This window comes from Bos grunniens, chromosome 17 (genome assembly GCF_055505025.1).
Source record: "Bos grunniens cultivar Pamir isolate PY7600 chromosome 17, Bosgru_T2T1.0, whole genome shotgun sequence".
NCBI classification, from domain to species: Eukaryota; Metazoa; Chordata; class Mammalia; order Artiodactyla; family Bovidae; genus Bos; species Bos grunniens.
Genome location: NC_141181.1, coordinates 12,253,411 through 12,274,393, shown reverse-complemented (window position 1 = coordinate 12,274,393; position 20,983 = coordinate 12,253,411). Strand labels below are relative to the sequence as shown.

The 20,983-nt window shown below is 46.9% G+C and overlaps 1 protein-coding gene across 7 annotated transcripts in view; it reads right to left on the bottom strand.

The window, feature by feature from the left end:
- Positions 1 to 14,165: 14,165 nt before the first annotated feature.
- Positions 14,166 to 20,983, bottom strand: part of SLC10A7 (solute carrier family 10 member 7) — a 319,349-nt gene continuing 312,531 nt past the window's right edge. For all 7 annotated transcript variants that reach the window (XR_015144154.1, XM_086346478.1, XM_086346480.1 and 4 more), the window contains 2 exons: positions 20,317 to 20,462; positions 14,166 to 16,703 (listed from right to left, as the gene is read on the bottom strand). Coding sequence is in view for 6 of the 7 variants with exons in the window: in XM_086346478.1 (XP_086202604.1) it covers positions 16,674 to 16,703; positions 20,317 to 20,462 (176 nt within the window). In the remaining variant the exon portion in view is untranslated. The remainder of the gene's footprint in view (positions 16,704 to 20,316; positions 20,463 to 20,983) is intronic.

Genomic DNA, 20,983 nt, shown 5'->3' with positions numbered 1-20,983 from the left:
GTAGGTTTAATGGTGGACCCCAAAGGTATGTCCAAGTTGTAACCTCCAGAACCTGCAAAGGTGACTATGTGGAAAAATAATCTTTGCACATGTAATTGTGGATTTTGAGATGAGATCATCCTGGATTTAGGGTGGGCCCTGGCTTATTTGTTTGTGCTCAGTCACTCAGTCATGTCCAACTTTTCGTGACCCCATGGACTGTAGCCCGCCAGGCTCCTCTGTCCAAGGGATTTCCCAGGCACGAATGCTGGAATGGGTTGCCTACTCCAAGCATTGTCTTTTATCTTTGTGTCATTAACCTCTAACACAGTAAACAACTGGCACATAATAGATGCTTAAATGTAACCTTCTCAGAGCATTCTGCCCAAACGCCTCCTCTCAGGACTTCCCAAGTTATTCATTACACTCTCTTGGTTTCCTTCAGAGCCTCAGAATGATATATCTGCTTGTGTACCATTTATCTCAGAATTAGATTGCAGTTTCCATGAGATGCGGACCTGGTCTGTCTGGATGGTCAGAATCTAGAGCAGTGCCGGGTGAAAAGTGGGTGCTCAAATACATTTGTCTAGTGGGGAAAGGGGGCTTTCCTCCTGGCTTAGATGGTAAAGAATCTACCGAAAATGACGGGGACCTGGGTTCGATTCTTGGGTTGGGAAGATCCTCTGGCAAAGGGAATGGTAACCCACTCCAGTATTCTTACCTGGAGAATTGCATGGACAGAGGAGCCTGGTGGGTTACAGTCCATGGGGTCGCTCAGACACGGCTGAGCGACTCACACACACACATACACACAGGAGAAAGGAAGGAACGGCGTCTATTTTATTACTATTCGTGATAGGAGTGGTTGCAAGATGAACTGGAATCCATCCAAACTGAGAAAAGTTATTTGGCTCTGACCAGAAAGGTCAGAAGCAGGTTGAGTTTCCTCCTCAGAGTTCTGCGTGAGAACCTTTCTTCAGGGCCGGCGATTCCTAGGGCCTCCGCCAGGGGGCCCTTCCTGCTAAACTGAGCAGCGTGAGTGGTTTTCTGACGTGGACAAAGGGCTGTCTCGGAGCCTGAACTGGGGCCTCTGGGGGGAGCCGGCGGGGGCCACACCCTCTCCTGGGCTCGGCACCAGGGGAAGGCTCCAGACGGCTCGGGCTGTGCGCCAGGCTGCTCGGTTCCAGTGGGAAAGCTGACCTTGGCCAGGAAGAACCAGGAAGAGGCACAAATGACTCATTGTCCCACATCCTCCAAGGTAAAAACCCAGCAGTGTGTGTGGCCTTTGGGGCTGGACGTTACTGCAGCCTTGGCTCACTTCGCAGCCAAAATAAAAGCCGTCGGCCAGCAACCCAGGCGCAGCCTAGGAATACAACCCATGGCTCGCTCCCCTTGTCCCCTTCCACACACTTCCCTGCCTTGAAAGTTCTTAAAACAACCTGTGTGATTTCCAGTTCTAAAAGTGGAGCACTATTTCCTTTTAAAGACTTAAGGCAGCCTGCATTTCCAGTCAGGGCCATGTGACACTTTTATGGCCTCGTGGAAGAAACTGGATCTGTTTTCAAGTCACGTGTGAAGAAGGTCTGGGTGAAAGGTGCTTTATTTTTATTCCGAAGTTTGGAGGCCAAGTCACTGCCATTTGTCAAACGTGCCGGTGCCTTCAGATTTCCACTAGAGGGCACTCTTGGAAAATATTTATATATTTTATTGCTCAGTCTAGGAAGTGCTGTTTTTAAAAAAGAAGGGGGCGGGGGACACCGGCAGCCCAGTGTAAATTTCAGAGCAAGCCCTTTGCCTTCTTCACCTGGAGCTATTCCTGATTCTTCCAGAAGCACAGCTAGAGAAGAAAGCTGGAGAACCCACAGGCAGCTGCTTCCCTCCCCGGTCGTTTTGTCCACAGGGGATGTAGCTGCCCGCTCCCCTCACCCCAAACCCCCTCCTCGCCATAGGGGGGCAGCCCTGGCCTGCCTGGAGAATCCCCTTGGAAAGAGGCTTTAGAGATGCTAAATCTGGGGGCCTCTGGTTTGGTTGGGTGCCTTCCCTCACAAGCCAGCAGTGGCCGGAAATCCTCAGAAAAGTGCCAGGAAGGGTCAGAGGGGTGGCTGGGGCGTCAAACAATTAAAAATAGGGCTTCCGGGCAGGCAGCCATGGAGATCTGGCTCGATATGTAAATAAGTGTAAATAAGAGCAAGCCTCGGTGCTTGGGAGGACGCTGTGCACATTTTGTGCAGCTAGGGCCGTCTGGGGTGGTGGTAGGCTGTCTTTATTCAGTACAGAGCCCAATTTATTAAAAAAGTGTTTTTCCACCCAAAAAGAAAATAGTTCTATTGAGTTCCCTTGGTGGGGTAGGGGGTGGGGAGGCAGGAGATTCTTAAAACATAGATTTCTCACTCGATGAATATGAGTGTCAGTGAATAAATTAGAGCTGATTTTCAGCCACTATAACCTTATTTCTGGAGCATGTTCGATATACAGTACTCAACTTTGCCATTCCTGAGATTTGTGCCACCTTTTAGGGTTGACCTTATTATTCCTGTGAGTGACCTCATTTCATTCTGGGATCAGCTCTGTGAGGTGGGTTTTACCATCAACATCCCATTTTACAGAAGGAAACTAAACTCAGGGATGAGCAGGGACACACAGGAACGGTCCACAGCCGGGGGTTGAGGTGGTTCAGTATCAGGTCCGTTTCAGCAGGAACGTTTTTCTGAGCATGCGCCGTGTGCCAGGCTCAGCGCTAGGCGTGAACCGGATGCTGCTTCCTGCTGTTCCTCAGAAACAGGTTCTCCAAATGTCAGGGCAAACCTCTGACTTCACTTGGAACTGGTCCTCATTCTTCCAGAAACACAGCTAGAGAAGGAAGGGGGCAGTACAAAGGCAGCTGCTTTCTTTGTCCAAGTGGGCATCTTCTTGGTTGTCGGAGCTCCTGTGGTTCTGGGTGGAGCCAGAAGGGGGCGCCCTTCCTTCGGGGTATGCCAGGTCAATCCGGGTAGACCAGGTGCCCGAGACCACAGCTTGCTCTAGGCTGTTCCAGGTAGGTAGGCATCTGTCCATTCCTCCTGGGACCCATCCCCCCTGCTGACCTTGGCCCCTTCTCTGCACACCCAAAGGTACAAACGACAAGGCAATCCGTAGAAGGCTCTGTCCAGGGTTTTGCCGTGCAGACTTCTTGTTCACTAATTCCTCTGTCTGGAGATTGGCTGAATTTGAAATAGCCCTGAGGCTCTCAAGAAGCAAGGTGACCATGGTGACTCCCAAAGAGTGCCCCTGTGGCCTAGGGCCTAGGGTTGTAGAGAAAACGGGAGAGCAAAGAGCCAAGAAGGGCTCTGGGTAGTGGTTCCCAAAGAGGTGCTTGGCAGATCAGCTTTTCCTTGAGCCCGTTCTGAACTTCTTTCTGGGAGCACGTATGAGTTTATAACTAAACACACAAGTGCACATGTGTGAACATACACACACACACACACACATACATGAATGCATCTTTAAAACCCAGCTCCTTAGGTTCTCATTTGTTATTGTTTGCTAAGTCGTGCCCAACTCTTGCAACCTCACGGGCCGTAGCCTGCCAGGCTCCTCTGTCCAAGGGATTTTCCAGGCAAAAATAACCGGACTGGCTAACCATTCCCTTCTCCAGGGGATCTTCTCAACCCAGGGAGTGCACCTGTGTCTCTTGCATTGGCAGGCAGGTTATTTACCACTGTACTACCAGGGAAGTCCAAGTTCTCATTACTTATCTATTTTATACATAGTCGTGTATATGGTGTGGGGCTTCCCGGGTGGCCCAGTGATAATCAGCCTGTAATGCAGGAGACACCGGTTCTATCCCTGGGTCAGGAAGGTCTCTTGGAGGAGAGCATGGCAACCCACTCCAATATTCTTGCCTGGAGAATCCCCATGGACAGAGGAGCCTGATGGGCTACAGTCCATGGGGTCTCAAAGAGTCTGAAGCGACTGAGCACACACGCAGTGTATACAGTACAGACAAATACTGTTGGACTCCACATGTATGAGGTACCTGTGTCTGTGTGTGCCTAGTTGCTTCAGTCGTGTATGGCTCTTTGCGACCCTATGGGCTGTAGCCCACCAGGCTCCTCTGTCCATGGGGATTTTCCTGGCAAGAATACTGGAATGGGTTGCCATGCTCTCCTCCAGGGGATCTTCCTGACCCAAGGATCCAACCCATGTCTCCTGTGGCTCCTGCATTACAGGCAGATTCTTTACCGCTGACCCATGGGGAAAGGCCTAGGAGGTACCTAGAACAGTCAAACTCATGGAGTCAGAAAGTACTTTGATGGATGCCAGGGGTGGTGGCGGTGGGAGGGGGAATGGAGACTTAGTGTTTAACAGGGACCGAGTTTCTGTTTAGAAAGGTGGTGAAAAATCTGGGAGATGGATAATATGAGAGTTGCACAACAATATGAATGTACTTAGTGCCACTGAACTGTATAGTTAAATATGGTTAAAATAGTGTTTTATATTATGCAACTTTCACTGCGCACACACACAAAACCCCGGCTTGTCCGGGCAAACAACATAGGCTGAAACGGTGACTGCTCATACAGATATAGATTCTTCCCACTCCCCACACACACTTGGATGCAGCAGAGAATCTCTATCAAAACTGTTGATACCCGTGAACAGAAATGGATACAATAGAAAGTCTCCATTTGATCGTACCAAGGTGTCTAAAAGAGTGGCAACAGTGCGGATGCAAATTGGGGTACCTGGGGGGCTACTTTCTGCTTCAGAACCCTGTGAGGAGACGGCAGGAGAATGGGGGAGCGCAGAGTGAGAGAGGCAGGCTCCGGCCTGCTGCCAGTGGTCCGCAGCTTCGGTCTCTTCTCCCGGATTCATCCCAACAAGGGGTGGGGTCAAGCTCAGGTCTGGACACCACAGGCCCCTGTCCTAACAGGCAGGGCTGGGGAGTGGACCCAGAGAGGAGGAAGAAATGGCTTTCCCCAGACACATAAGTGCGGCAGTCGATTTCTTGATTCAGGGCTCTGATCGGTGGCTCAGAAAGGCCCTCCACACATCTTGGCCGGCTTTTCCCCAAAGCCAGCTGAGCCCCGGAGGCGCGGGATCCGGGATTCACGCTCGCAAGCCCCGTCTTCGGCGCTGCAGCCGACGCGGGTCCTCAGAAGGGGCGGTGGGTACGGCCCGCCCCCTGCTGGCCGAGGGGATGCGGCCGCGGACCGGGAGGATGCTCTCCCACGGCCCCGGGGGCGCCTTCTGCCCAGAGTCGCCGAGTCTCGGGAGGGATGACCCAGGAGGCGTTGGAGGAAGTACACCCCGGACGAGGGCACTCTCCGCGGCTCAGACTCGGGACACTCGCCGTTGTAGCTTTCACCACCCGGCAAGGGGAGGGGTTTTGAAGTTCGCAGCTGAGGCCGACCACCCTGTGCGTTTGCCAGAACAATCCAGGGTGGTGGGAATTCCTCCCCCTTGGTGTGGTGAGGAGAGCCCAGTCTACTGCTGCTGCTGCTAAGTCGCGTCAGTCGTGTCCGACTCTGTGCGACCGCACAGACGGCAGCGCACCAGGCTCCTCTGTCCCTGGGATTCTCCAGGCAAGAACACTGGAGTGAGTTGCCATTTCCTTCTCCAATGCGTGCATGCATGCTAAGTCGTTTCAGTCGTGTCCGACTCTGTGCGACCCCATGGACATCAGCCCACCGGGCTCCCCTGTCCACAGGATTCTCCAGGCAAGAGTACTGGAGTGGGTTGCCATTTCCTTCTCCAGAGCCCAGTCTGGGGTGGGGCGGGGTGTTCAATAAGCACTCTAAGGAGGGTCTGTGCTCAGAAAGAGGAAGCGTCTTTCTTAGCTTCGGATGCCTTTCGGCTGATGCCTTAGATGGTTCTAAAAGGGAAGAAGGGAGGCGAAATGAAAATACCCTTAGAGAGGACTGTCCTCCGTGCCCCTTAGCTGGAGAGCTAGTGGTGGAGCCGCGCTACCTACACCTTCCCGGGAGGCGTTTGGCCCCCACCCCAATCTCCACACCGCGCCACCCCCCCCCGCCCCCCCCCGCCCCCGGCAGCCTCCTCCTGCGCTGCCGCGGAGGATAAAATGGTCTAATAGCTTTTTATTCTGTTGTGATTTTTGGCCGCTCTTCTTTTGATGCTGCAGACTCAGGTTTTCTCAGTTGTTCCATGACTTCAGACTACTTGCTAAACAATGTCCTCAGAGGGAAAAACAAACCTCGATTAATAAAGTGCTCATGAAAGGGCAGCGATGAGGGAGCTGTCAGGCCTCCCAAGCGGAGAACGCTGAGATGCGGGCTGGCCTGGCCTCAGAGACCCTGGCGGCCGTCGCGTGACTTCTACTCCGTCTCCACGGAGTCCGGGGCCGCTGAGCGCCAAGTGTGAGGTGGACACTTGCCTGCTGCATGGAGACAGAAACTCATTTGCCGTCTGTCAGGCAGCCTGACACGGAGCTGCTAATGATTTTCTGTCAGCCCAGGCCTGGCTGGATTTGAACCAGTGACCCAGAGGTAAAAGGCCCCGATGTGCAGGGCTCCCTTTACAATAACTGGCCTGCCTCGGCCTCCTTTTGCCTGGCCACTGTGCTGTGGTTCCTCTTCCCCCGTGTTCTTCTCATCCAATTGAGTTTTGGTTGGACCCTAGCTTAGCATTGGGGGTTCCCTGGTGGCTTGGTACAGAATCTGCTTGTAACGCAGGAGACCCAGGTTTGATTCCTGGGTCAGGAAGATCCCCTGGAGAAGGAAATGGCAACCCACTCCAGTATTTTTGCCTGGAGAATCCCATGGACAGAAGAGCCTGGCGGGTTGCAGTTCATGGGGTCACAAAGAGTCCTCCCCCACTCAGTGACCAACACTTCAGCTTAACATTTGGGGCTGAGTGGTTAATGTCCTAGGAGGGCAAGCTGGGGTGCGTTTTTGTCCTGAGGGGAGGGGAGATGGAACGCAGTTGAAGGGCAGAGGGGCAGGGCCTGCTTGATTGGCCTGGGACCAAAAACCACCTGCTCCTCCCAGGCTCTGCCTGGCCCTGACCTCAGGACTTTGCATGCATATAGAGATGGCCCCCACAGTAAAGATGACAGCAAGAAGTGTACCTCTGGAGGGGTTCCGAGGCCTAGGTGCTCTCAGTCTCAACTACTCTGAGGTTGACATTGTCAACAGTTTTTTTTTTGCTGGTAGTTTTCATGAAAAAAAAAACAAAAAAACAACAACCAAACAAACTCTCAAGAGCCATAAATGGAATCAAACAGCATTTGTCTGCACTTAATGCATCAGTGCTGGAGACATAAGGGATGTGGGTTCGATCCCTGGGTCAAGAAGATCCCCTGGAAGAGGAAATGGCAACCCACTCCAGGATTCTTGCCTGGAGAATCCCATGGACAGAGGAGCCTGGTGGGCTACAGTTCATAGAGTTGCAAAGGGTCAGACATGAATGAAGCGACGTAGCATAGCACACACAATAGATAAATAAACAATTGAAGAAATTCAGTAGACAAATGAAAACTAAGGGCTGTGTCTCACGGTGCTGGGAGAGGGGTGGGTGATGGCGGGAGCCTGCGGATCAGGAGTCAGCAGTGTAGAGGGGGAGGGAAGCGCAGGTGCTGGCCAGGTCAGTGCTCCAGGTGGAAATGCAGGCTTTGCCACTTACAAGCTATGATATGGGAGCCTCCACTTTCCTATCTATGAAATGGGAGTAATTGTGTGTGTGTGTGCACTCAGTTGTGTCCGACTCTTTTGAAGCTGCATGAACTGTAGCCTGCCAGGCTCCTCTGTCCATAGAATTCTCCAGGCAAGAATACTGGAATGGGTAGCCATTCCCTTCTCCAGGGGATCTTCCTGACGCAGGGATCCAACTCGTGTCTCCTGAATCTCCTGTATTGGCAGGTGAATTCTTTACCACTGCGCCACTTGGGGAGCCTGAGAATAATTATACCAGTATAAAAAATCTTCATAGGATTGCATGGGACCTTTCCTGTAAAGTGCTGAGCAGAGCACCCAGCACATGATAGATGATTGATAAATGTCAGCAAGGGGCTCCTGAAAGGGAGAAGGGGTTATGGGAGGAAAAAAGAACAGTGGATGACAGCGGCAGTGGGATGAAGAAGGTCGAGATTAAGGAGAGGTTTTTGCAGATAGAAGCAAAGGAATTTGATCATCAGCTGAATAGGAAAAGTGAAATGGAAAGGCCAAGGGGAGGACCCCTGGACCTGGTTGCTATGACAACTCAGGAAGCTGGTTGGGGAGGATGGTGTGTAGGGGAAGGAGGTTCCTGACTTCCTTCAGGATGTGTGCCTTAAGGATACCCATGGGTGGGGGATGTCCAAAGATGAGCTCAGGGTTACCGGGCTGGGAGCACTGGCTGACTCAGAGTCGTGGCTGGTGCTGCAGGAGTGGCTCCCAGTGGGAGTGCATGGGGGTGGGAAGAAAGATCGGAGACCGGGGTGCCTGGAAGGGTCCACGTGAAAGGGTGAGAGGGAAGGGGGCCTGTGAACAGGACAGCCAGATGCTCCAGGAGCATCCAGAGAGGTGAAGCTGATCATCCCCCTGAGAGGTCACAAGAGGACAGCCCCAGAGCAGCCGTGCAGTCAGCTCTGGTCGGCCGGGCGTTAGCAAACTAGAATGCATACGGGGCAGCTCTGTGAGCTGCATTCTCAGGGGCTTGTCAGCCAGACTCAGCACTGCTGGAGGAGTTGGCCAAAATTTCTGTGTGGAGTTTTTTGGAGTAAGTAGAAACAAGCAAGATCCAGGCAGCAATGGTGGGCTGGAAAGGCCTTTCGGTTCCTGCTGGAGGCCAGGGAGGGCTGTAGCCAACTTACAATTGAGAATCAGGCGTCTTCATTAACTGACCGAGGGATTCGCGTCCAGGTCACGTCCTGACTGGACTGGGGACTCTTGATGGACTGCCTAATAGAACATTTGCATAGATTAGAAGTCACGTGGAATAGACCCTGACACTGGACCCCACATGTTCGATATAGTTTACCCAGGTCCCATCGTGTGGAACCATAATAATAGTTTGTCACTGAATGGTTCTTACCAAGTGCCAGGCACCATGACAAGCCCTGTGCATCTGCCATGCTGTCCTAGTAACACACCTATGACCTTACGCAGTTCTCTCTTTGGCTTCGTGAGCAGAGAAGTGATACACGTGGTATTTTGCTAGTGAAATAAACAGAGAGAGACAAACGCTGCATGGTATCAGTTATGCTAAGCTGCTTCAGTCGTGTCTGACTCTGTGTGACCCAGTGAACTGCAGCCCTCCAGGTTCCTCTGTCCATGGGTGAACTCGAAAAAGTAGAACTCATAGAAGCACACAGTAGAAAAGTGGTTGTCAGGGGCTGAGGGAGTAGGGTTGAGGAGGTTGGTAAAGCAGTTGCTGTTGTTGTTCAGTCGCTAAGTTGTATTTGACTCTTTTCTACCCCATAGACTGCAGCCCACCAGGCTCCCCTGTCTTTGTCTATCTCTGGAATTTGCTCAAATTCATGTCCACTGAATCATGGACAATGGTTCGCATCAATGGTTAGTGATGCTATCTAACCATTCCATCCTCTGACACCTCGTTCTCCTTTTGCCCTCAATCTTTCCCTGCATCAGGGTCTTTTCCAATGATCTTTTCACATCAGGTGGCCAAAGTATTGCAAGGAGATCTGCAAAGAGATCCAACCAGTCCATCCTGAAGGAAGTCAACCCTGAATATTCATTTGAATATTCATTGAAAGGACTAATGCTGAAGCTGAAGCTCCAATACTTTGGTAGAAGGGTACAGACTTTCTATTATAGGATGAACGAGGTCTGAGGATCTAATGGACAGCTTGTTGTAGTTGATAATACTGTGTTGTGTAACTGAATTTGCTAAGAGACTAGATATTAAGCAACCTATGTGAAGTGAAGGATATGTTAATGAACTTAATTGTGGGAATTCTTTCACAAACGCTTCAGATAGCTTACAGTTTTGTCAATTATACCTCAGTAAAGCTGGAAAAAACGTAAAAAGGGTGACAGCGATGTTAACAAGAATAACCACCACCACTATCACTATCCCTGGTGGCTCAGACAGTAAAGAATCTGTATGCAATTCAGGAGACCTGGGTTCAATCCCTGGGTTGGGAAGATCCCATGGAGGAGGGCATCCCACTGTAGTAGTCTTGCCTGGAGAATCCCCAAGGAAAGAGGAGCCTGGTGGGCTGCAGTCCTTGGGGTTGCAAAGAGACACGACTGGATGACTAAGCACAGCACAGCACATCACTATCACTTGGGCCATCAGATATCCCGCTGGGCTGTCTTTTCTCTTTGGCCTATAGCCAGGTGCTGGGCCCTCTTCCTCTCGTTTGTTCCTCTTCTCCCAATTCTTGGACCTCTCAGTCCCCTTCCTCATACTGTCGACTCTGGCTCAAAATTCCTCTCATGTCAATGAGGGGCCAGTCAGATTCCCTGATCTCCCCCCTAGGATGTCTTTAGAGACGCTTCTCAGCCAGAAGCTGTTTTGCTTGTCAAGTGTACCAAGGTTCAGAAATGAATTATGCTGTCTGCTCAAGATGTGGAAGAGGTAGCCGTGGCTCGTGCCTCATGCATGTTAGAACTTCCAAGTGTGATTAAAATCAAATGGACAGGGCTTCCGTGGTGGTTCAGTGGTTAAGAATCCACCTTGCAATGCAAGGGACATCAGTTTGATTCCGAGTCCGGGAGGATCCCACATTTCTGGGAGCAGCTAAGCCTGGGTGCCACAACTCCTGAACTACCTTAGTGCCCAGGTGCCACAAGTACTGAAGCCTGTGCTCCTGCAGCCAGTGCCCCGCAGCAAGACAGACCACCGCAGTGAGAAGCCGGTGCTCGGAACGAGGAGGAGCCCACACTCGCTGCAGCTAGAGAAAGCCCCAGCGCAGAGACAAAGACCCACCACAACCAAAACATTTAAAAAAAAATCTTAAAAAATGTACAGTTAAAAGTATGAACAGCGCTGCATTCCTGGTCCCAGGAGTCACCACTGTTAAGTGGACTACAAATGGTTAAAATGTGCCCACTTAATTTTGTGACCTTACCAAGCCACTTAGTCTGGAACTGTTTCTCATCTATACAATGGGGATAATGCTACCTACCTAACCCTACCTGGAATAGTGCCCGGCCTAAAGAAAAAGCTCAATAATGTTACTTAATCACCCTTCTGAACACTTTGTGTAGTGTCCCTACACATCTGTAATATATATTTTAACTAATGAAAAAGAATAGAACCTATGAAACTAGGATGACAAAACTATTTTTTCCTGAAATTTATTCTTCCTCCTACCAATAATATGTCGTCATTACACAGTAATCTACCCTTATTTCTTTGAATGCCTAAATCGTGTTCTATAGTAAGAACATACCATTGAGTATTTAAACATTTCCTTGAGTTGGGGAATTGGGGTGACCTATTAGCATTATCAATGCTCTGAAAACATCTTTGTCAACAGATCCTTGGGCTCTTACCTGTTTCTGGATTCACAGAAGGGAAGGAGCTGAACTGAAGAACATGTATATTTAAACTTCTGATTGTATGACTGAATAGCCCTCCATAAAATTCCATCCCCACTTATGCTCCCCCTAGGAGGGCATGAGGTCCCTCTCCCCAAACCCTTCTCAATATTTGAATATTATCAAGATTTAAACTTTTTGTCAATCCCATAGGTGAAAACTAGTACCTCATTTAAATGAATACTTCTAGTCTCTGGTAAGACTGAATATTTAAAAATGTCTGTTATGCAATTTGTATAAATTGCCCACTCACAAAGGTTGCCTGTTTTGTTAGCATAGAAAGAAGAGTCACGACTCCCTGATGTTTCGGCTACAGCTCGTTCAGGACACACCTGAACCCTCATATTGCCTGGCTCCAATGTCCCGTGTAGGAATGTGAGCTAGCTCAACAAGAGGAAAGTCACAGCCGTCAGCCCCAAGCAAGTTCAGGAAGTCAGAGAATGAGCAAACATCTGAACATCTGTGAACTTGAATGTAGAGGGGAGAAGGGAGGAGAAGGTGGCGGCTGGGCAGGGGGGAACAGGGAGAGATGGTAACAGGGCAGGTTGGCGGGGGGGCGGGGGGGGGGGTGTTGGGGGGGCGGTTACCAGGAAGGGAGAGTGAGAAATTCCAGGTTGGAGGGTAACTGGGAGATGGGTGGGAACAGGATGTCTAATCTTCTTTTTGTTTCCCTAACATCCCATTTTAAGTTTGTGTACTGTGCCCCGCCCCCCCCAACCCCGCCCTGCAAACTCAGTGTGTCCAAGGTTCGGTAGAAATCAAGGAACTGGAACAATTCCATGTGTGGGTGAGGAGTCTGAGATGCTGGAGGCCTCAGTGGGGTGGGGGGGTCTGGGATATTCTAGGGGACCCCCCCACCCCGTGACTCGGCTCAGCCCTACGACTTTAGGGCTCTTGCCTGCATCTGTGTTTATAGGCACATTGGCACTGACCCATGGTTAGAGTGACATTTAATGTTTAATACAGTTTCTCATTGTTTGCTCTACAGATAAGTTCTCCAGGGTCTATGAGAAACTGTTTTCCCTTTAAGTGATGTTAATATTTTACTCACATTTGAGAAACTGCTCTGTAGTATAAATAAGATTAGTTGCTTTGCTGAAGAGAATAAACTCTTATAAGACCTTTCGTATATATCTGCATAAACCAATACTATGACAGTTATAATTTGTATCTAGCCTTTATAGTAAGTATGTCAGAATTCTGATAAGGAAAACCCTTTATTTTTATGCATATTAAGTATTCACTAATTCAGATCAACCTGAGCTGATTTAGCCTGAATTGTTGAGGGTTTATTGTTCTGTCAAAATATAAAAGATGAAAGCTGTTTGTGTATCACACTGCAGTCTCAACTTGGAGAGCTGGTATTTACACAGCTCTGAAGCCATGCCTTTCTCTTAGCTGCACTCAGGAAAGCAGTGCTTCTTGGCCTCTTGGTGAAGATCAAGTGTAGTGTGGGGGCTGCCCAGGTGGCACAGTGGTAAAGAATCCACCTGCCAATGCAAGAGATGCAAGAGACACAGGTTTGATCTCTGGGTTGGGAAGATCCCCTGGAGTAGGAAATGGCAACCCACTGCAGTATTGCATGAAAAATTCCATGGACAGAGGAGCCTGGTGGACTATACAGTCCATGGTGTTGCAGAGTCGGACACGACTGAGTGACTGAGCACAGAATAGGAACAGTAGCAAAAAAAGGACAGTTTTCCTTGTAACTTAGTAATGATCTATGTGTAGGTAAGAGCTCTCATAATTATGAAAGTTCTTGTCCTACCTCGTAAGGTCACAGTTTGGAAAATGATATTTTTGGGGGTTATAAATCTGAGTCAGGCACTGTGTTAGGCACAGGAGAAAAACAAACAAGGCCCGCGTTGGAGGAGACAGAAATGTAAAGTGATGATTAGACCAGCAAAGGTTTTAGAAGACTTGAGGGACTCCTTCTAAGGGCGTGTCAACAGGGAGTAAGTCTAGCACTGGTTGGGCAAGCAGGAAAGCTTCCTGGAGGAGGTGGCATTTCCGCCAGCCTTATAGGGAAGCCAAGACAGCAAAACAAGAGCACAAAGATATGGAATTCTGCACAAGGTGCGTGCGTGCTAAGTCGCTTCAGTCGTGTCAGGTTCTGTGCGACCCTGTGGACTGTAGCCCCCCCTTGCTCTTCTGTTCATGGGATTCTCGAGGCAGGAATACTCTCGAGGGTTGCCATGCCCACCTCCAGCAGATCTTCCTGACCCAGAGATTGAACCCAGGTCTCTTATGTCTACTGCACTGGCAGGTGGATTCTTTACCACTAGTGCCAACTGGGAAGGCCTATCTATACCAGGTACTCACCCATACAGATACTCCAGGTTTGGAAAGGGCATTCTGCGTTCTAGGGGTCTACCTTTCTTACCCTTGAAAAAATTGACAAGGCTGGAAAAAACTCAGATCACCTATATTCTGTCCCTTCTGTTGAGTATGTTTCTCTTGGTTCTCAACCCCGATGCTGAGAAAATCTCTAACTAGCAAGGGCTAACTTCTGGATTTTAACAGTATGGCATGGTGGGGGGTTACTGAGATGGATACATGGGAAGACTATGGAACTTATATCCATTTTACTACAGATAATATAAGAGGATTGGAATGAATTAAAAAAAAATCAACAGATAACTTGAAAGGCATTATGAGTGTACTTGAAACCAGGTCAAAAATAAGCCACAGGTTCTCTTGTGATTTCTGAAACATCTTTGTTTAATCATAGAATTATTTTCATCTTCCATTCATCATAAATAATCCACTTCATTACTTCACCAATCCTTTTAAAAAAATTTGGTATTTAGCATAAACACTGAACATTAGCCAGAGGTGTGTTAGTTTTAACCAGAAGAGGGAAGAATAAAAAGAACCCACAAAATTTGAAAACTTAGAAAAGAGCACAGGAAAAGATGAATATTCTCACCCATTTAAAAAATAGAATTTCATAAGAGCCATTAAAAAAATCCAGGTGGAAAAATGAGCAAACATAAATATAATGTAGTTCTTTCATAAATACACTTAGACAAAACAAATGTGTAAACCAGTGCGTGGACATATTTCAAGATATGAATAATTAAATCCCAGTAAGCAGGAATTAAAAATAAAATCTGATTTTATTTTTTTGTCCTTTATGGAAAAATATGCACAGCATTTGTGTAAAAAAAGAAATAGGCATAAACATATCAATAAAGCCACCAAAACTCACTATGTAAAGATTATTTGAAAACAGAAGACACTTTTTTAAAGCAAAAGATAAAATGTTATAGCATTTTTAGTCGAATTTTATCCCATAGTCACACCTACTATAGGTGAAAGACAACAGAGGTAGATCAGTTGAGGGGAAAAAAATCAGAATTCTAATACTAGGCTGAAGACTTTTATGATAGCTCAGACAGACAATTCCATTTACTCTGAAATTCAAAGAAGTTTGTAGGAAAAAAACATAAAAACCTTTCTGTGCTGCATATGTAAGCATCAAAAATACCAAGCAAAATTGCTGTAGTTTTAGACACAAGTGAATTTCTTGACAACAGGAATTCTTGACAAATAGCCTGTTTAGCATAGATTTTTGCAGGGTCTGGCACTAGCCTTAAAACTTACACTGAGGCTAACTCTTGTGAAATTTATGAGTTTCAATGACATTGAAATGACTCAGAAGTAACACAAGATAAGAGCTGGCAGTAACAGTAATGTAAATTTATGATATTGGTAAACACGGTGAGCTTCTAAGGAATGACTCTCTGTTATTGATAAAATAACAACAAAACAGCTGCTAAAGATATGATGTGGCCTCAGTGCAACTCAGGATGCCAGTGTCATCTGTTAAATCATGAAAAGTAGAGAGGTGTGACAGAATGGTGTGCAGGAAGCAGAGAAAAAGTGTTCCCTCATTTCTACAAAGCAATGACTTTATTCTCTAACTGGGTCGTGAAAGCTCTTCCAGCCACAGCAGAAGCAACTACTGGCTAGTCCACGGCAAGCTGATGCCAATTTGGGAACTAACTGTACTTGCTGTTTTGCTTAATGAATGGTTTTGCATCTTCTGTGTCTGTTTTTCTTTCCACATAGCTAGACACAATGTATATATGTAACATTTGTTTGCCTCTGTGACCTTTATATTTTCATTTATTCATAACAGCAATGTGATTTAATTTTTTTAAAAAATGTTGCAAACATTTGTCAAATCTGCCAAGGAAAATTCTCATTAATAACGTTTCAAATGCCTTAAGTGTACTTGATTCAAAGATGTAACAGGCTGCTTCTGGCTAAAAGGGGAAATTTGTGCTCAGCACATCAGTGTAACAGGAAGACAATTTTGGTCTCAGTTATGGAATGTGGAATCATCCATCATTAATTTTGCCAGTCAAGCTAATTGTAACATTTCGCTGTCTCACATTTGGCTTTTGGGAGTTGCCAAGTGTGCTGGAAAACAGGTAAGAAAGAAATGATGGAAGAAAAAGGGAAAACATTTGAAATATAATTTGAAAAAATCCTGAAACCCAAATCCTGTAGTTTAATCTCAAAACCTCATGTACTTTGACTCATAACTCAAACATCAGGCCCTTTCTTTGAAGCAGCTTATAATAAATTTAAGACACAGAACACCACAGTCTCTTATAATGGAACTGAGGAATTTCTGTGTGGAAACTATTTGAAGGAATGTCTTAAAAAATGATATCAAGAAATGCAGATGACTTATATGCTTTTCAGCAGCTATTCAATCTATGACCCCTGCTGAGTTGATAAGGAAGAGGCATGTCACAGTTGCAGAAAAAGAAAGAATCATGTGGTAAATCAAATAAGATTTTGGAAATATTCACTGTCACGGGAAGGGCATTTTCCTGATGATGTGACCTCATTTCAAACAGTACAGTAACTAGGAGAGAGCTGTAGTGCACGAAGATGGTACGAGGAAAACGTGTTTGTTTTTTTGTCACTTTCAACGGCCGTTTTCTGCGTTAGGAAAAAAGGAAATTAAACAACTCCAAAATACTGTACCACCCCTGGCAGTAACCAACTAAGTAGGTTTTGGAAATAATGCTCTCGTCAAATACATTTTAAGGCACTTTAAACAGTTATATCATATTTTTTGTGTGTAAAAAAATAAAATATGCATCGCAGCAACGTTCACAAATACAAGTCTTCAGAACTGTTAAGTACAATCCTGTACATATATACATGGCTGCGGAACGACCGCCTCCTCTGTTATACTGTTGGCCTCATCAATTTCACTCCCTGCAAGAAAGGAAAACATGACATTTAGAGCTGGACTGTATCCACGAACAATGTGAGATCATCAATTAACACCAGATAATTTATGCTACAAGGAAGAACAAGAGGCCCGCCTAGACAGCATTATACAACCCATGATCCAAACTCCTGGATCCAAACAAATTTACCCGCCCACCTCACTGGCCACAGCCTCTGGCATGTCCCCTTGCCTGGCATGGCTGCTCATCTCGTCTGCTGTGTGCTAGATGGTCCCTGTGGGTCTTAGTATTATCAGCAAAGCGGAGGAGACACTCGTGGATACCCTTACGATGGACACTTTCTATTTATTTTTGTGGCCAGATGGGATGGCTAAATAATTTTCAAGACTTCTGGATGACTCCACATTAGCCGGTGACCTCCTGGTTTGGAGTGGTTTCTGTACAAATGGGAAAAATGAGTGGCGTTGTCCAGTTTAGTCTCCCTTTTGGACATGCTTCTGTTACTCTGTAGGGTAAATCCCAGAGCTTTTACACGTTTAGAAGAAAACTTCATCCTGATTAATTTGCAGTTTACTAGGGGTGCATATTATTGATGGAATACTGGGAATTTCAAAAAATTTTCTTCATTCTTTGTCAAAATTGATATCTATAAATTCTAGAGTATTGTGTACATACACATTGTTAGCCATGAGCATGAATACAAGTGGAAGTTTTCAAAGGGGAAAAAGTAAAAGAAAAAAAGGTTATTAAACCACTCCTCTAGCAACTCTGAGTGGGAAGCGCCCAGCCTGGCGTGGCCCCAGCACAGAATGCTGTTTGCTTACGTTTTGTTCAGTAACAAGACAAGTGAAGGTGCTGGACGCTACTCTCTCAGAATCCTGGGGACCTAGGGCTCACCTTCTAAAAGCAGTCTTGTAGTGGGGGAGAGCAGTTATGACAGCTTGGGATTTATATATACACACTGCTGCTGCTGCTAAGTCACCTCAGTCGTGTCCGACTCTGTGTGACCCCATAGACGGCAGCCCACCAGGCTTCCCCGTCCCTGGGAGTCTCCAGGCAAGAACACTGGAGTGGGTTGTCATTTCCTTCTCCAATGTATGAAAGTGAAAAGGGAAAGTGAAGTCGTTCAGTGATGTCCGACTCTTCGTGACCCCATGGACTGCAGCCCACCAGGCTCCTCCGTCCATGGGATTTTCCAGGCAAGAGTACTGGAGTGGGGTGCCATTGCCTTCTCATATACACACTACTATATATAAAATGGATAAACAACAAGAACCTAGCTGTATAGCACAGGGAGCCTATAGTGAATATCTTGTAATAACCACAGGGAGGCCTGGCGTGCTGCAATTCATGGGGTCGCAAAGAGTCGGACACGACTGAGTGACTGAACTGAACTGAACTGAACCTATAATGGCAAAGAATCTGAAAAAGACTACATATTCTTATTCTTATATGTAATCGAATCGTGTTGCTGTACACTTGAAACTAACACAGCATTGTAAATGAACTGCAATAAATTAAATAAAACAATCTTGTGTTTTTGTTTGGAGCATCATCGTGGTGGACAAATAGACCAAGGTTCAAGTCCTAACTCTTGCTGACTACACTACCCATATAACTCTGGGCCAGTTGCTCAGCTCTCTGGGCCTAGTTCCCATGTGTTCCGTGGGGATGACGGAGCTTGCTACAAACAGTTGTAGAGAATCCCAGACTTCAGGGATGATGACAGTGACCGTATCAGCTGGCTTTTGTCAAACACCTGCCACGTAATCCTCCATAACGGTAAAGAGCAGATGTTATCATGAGTCTTAGAGTGGCAGAGCCAGGTACAGAGAAGTGAAGAAGCATGGCCAGGGTCACGGGGGCAAGGGGGCAGAACGGGCAGCCGGGCTCGAGGGTCCACACTCTGAACCTGGTGAAGGCTGGACGTGCTTAGCATACGTGGAGCTTAACAGGTGGTGGCGGGGCTGTTCTGTTTTCAGGACACTTAGGACATGAAACTGAGAGACTTTATTTTCCTGGGCTTCAAAATCACTGCAGATGGTGACTGCAGCCATGAAATTAAAGGACGCTTGCTCCTTGAAAAAGAAAAGCTACGACCAAACTAGACAGTATATTAAAAAGCAGACTCATTGCTGACAAAGGTCTGTCTAGTCAAAGCTATGGTTTTTCCAGTAGTCATGTATGGATGTGAGAGTTGGACTATAAAGAAAGCTGAGCGCCGAAGAATTGATGCTTTTGAACTGTGGTGTTGGAGAAGACTCTTGAGAGTCCCTTGGCCAGCAAGGAGAGCCAACCAATCAATCCTAAAGGAAATCAGTCCTGAATATTCATTGGAAGAACTGATGCTGAAACTCCAGTACTTTGGCCACCTGATGAGAAGAACTGACTCATTGGAAAAGACTCTGATGCTGGGAAAGATTGAAGGCAGGAGGAGAAGGGGATGACAGAGGATAAGATGGTTGGATGGCATCACTGACTTGAAGGACACGAGTTTGAGCAAGCTCCGGGTGTTGGTGATGGACAGGGAAGTCTGGCGTGCTGCAGTGCATGGGGTCGCAAAGAGTTGGACGTGGCTGAGTGAGTGAACTGAACTGAACTGAAGGACATGACGCAGGGGCTCTGTCACTGGCTGTCTCCTTCTCCTAGTCATCTCCTGTGACAGCTGCCACCTTGTAAGTGGGCGGAAAGTAGTCTTGCAAAGTCTGAGCCGCTGGGAAGGAGTCAGCTCTATGGGTGCTTCTGCAGCAGGTGCTGCCTCTCCATTTTGTATGAGTCACTCACTTTGTTTTATTTTGGTTTTTAATTTGATATATAGTTTGGGGCTTCCTGGGTGGTGCTAGAGGTAAAGAACCCTGGCCTGCCAACACAGGAGATGTAAGAGATGTGGGTTCAATCCCTGGGTTGGGAAGATCCCCTGGAGGAGGAAATGACAACCCACTCCAGTATTATTGCCTGGAGAATCCCATGGACAGAGGAGCCTGGAGGGCTACAGTCTATAGGGTCATAAAGAATTGGGCATGACTGAAGTGACTTAGCACACATAATTTTATAAATCCACAAATATCAAATAAGTAAGAAGGCTTCTGAGCTGAGTGTGGTGAAACTGACATTGCTGTGTGGCCTCGTTTGCTACTGAACTCTTATTTAATTCCCAAACACATATTTTGGCAATACAAAGAAGTTGTGAAGAGTCTGGAAAATTAAAGAGAAAGCGACATTCTAGATAAATCCAAGCGCTTGTTATGTTTAGAAAAACGTGAAATCAGGACACATGTGAATGAAGAGGCGAGGCAAAGACGGTGGGCATCTGAGTGGTGGGCATGTATATTTTGAGTATATTTACTGAACCTTTACTCCACTGTAATATGCCCTTCAACATGAGCAAATTAAAAACAGTTTTAAAGACTGCATTTTAAGTATCATTGTGCTTTTATATTGATGTAGAACAATTGGTCCTCAACTCTCTTGTTCAAATTGAAATGGACTAATGCATCATTATTACTGAATTTAGTTAAGAAAATGTGTACTTGAGAACAAGGTTATATGTGCAAATGCTAACACGTTTGAATGGCTAAGATTCAGAAATAGCACTTCAATGTGACTTGGATCCAAAGAAGATCCTTCTAGAGTCTCACCTTCTGCCTTGACACCATCCAGGACTTTATCGTCGGCACGAGCACGCTTCCCAGGAGGATTTGCACCGGGTGGTAGATGAGCAAGGGGACGGATATTAAAGAGAGGTACTCGTGGCCTGCAAACACGATCTTCAGCATTGGGATTCCTGATGAACAAAGAAGACAGAAAACCCAGAGGCAAATTCAGTCTGTCGTCAAACTAGACACGGGCCGTTAAAACTGGACATTGGCATGCACCATCTTTCTCCTGTGGATATTCACAGAACCAAACGGAATGTCTCAAATGAATCACCAAATCTTTCCATCTTCCTTTTACTATGTAAAGCTGTAAGCTCTAGAACAGATTAAAACTGAAAACGGGGTCAATTCAAGGGCACGGGTAACTCTCACTGCCTAACAAAGAGAGGAGAGAAGACAGTGTGGAAGACAGTTGCTTTGAGAAGACTGAGGCGTACCAGTAGAGGTTAAAAATGGATCATTTGCTTAGTAGTAAAACACTCCACTGGTCTTTAGGGGGGCCTGCTAGACACCATTTCAAAGCACCTAAGTTCACTTCGGGGCTGAAAGGATTTGATAAGATAAAGAGGAGGGTACTTTAGCCAAAGAGACAGTCATAAAGGCTTTGCCCACTCTTTTGGCCAAGAAGCTCAAAGCGCTTTAAGCAGTA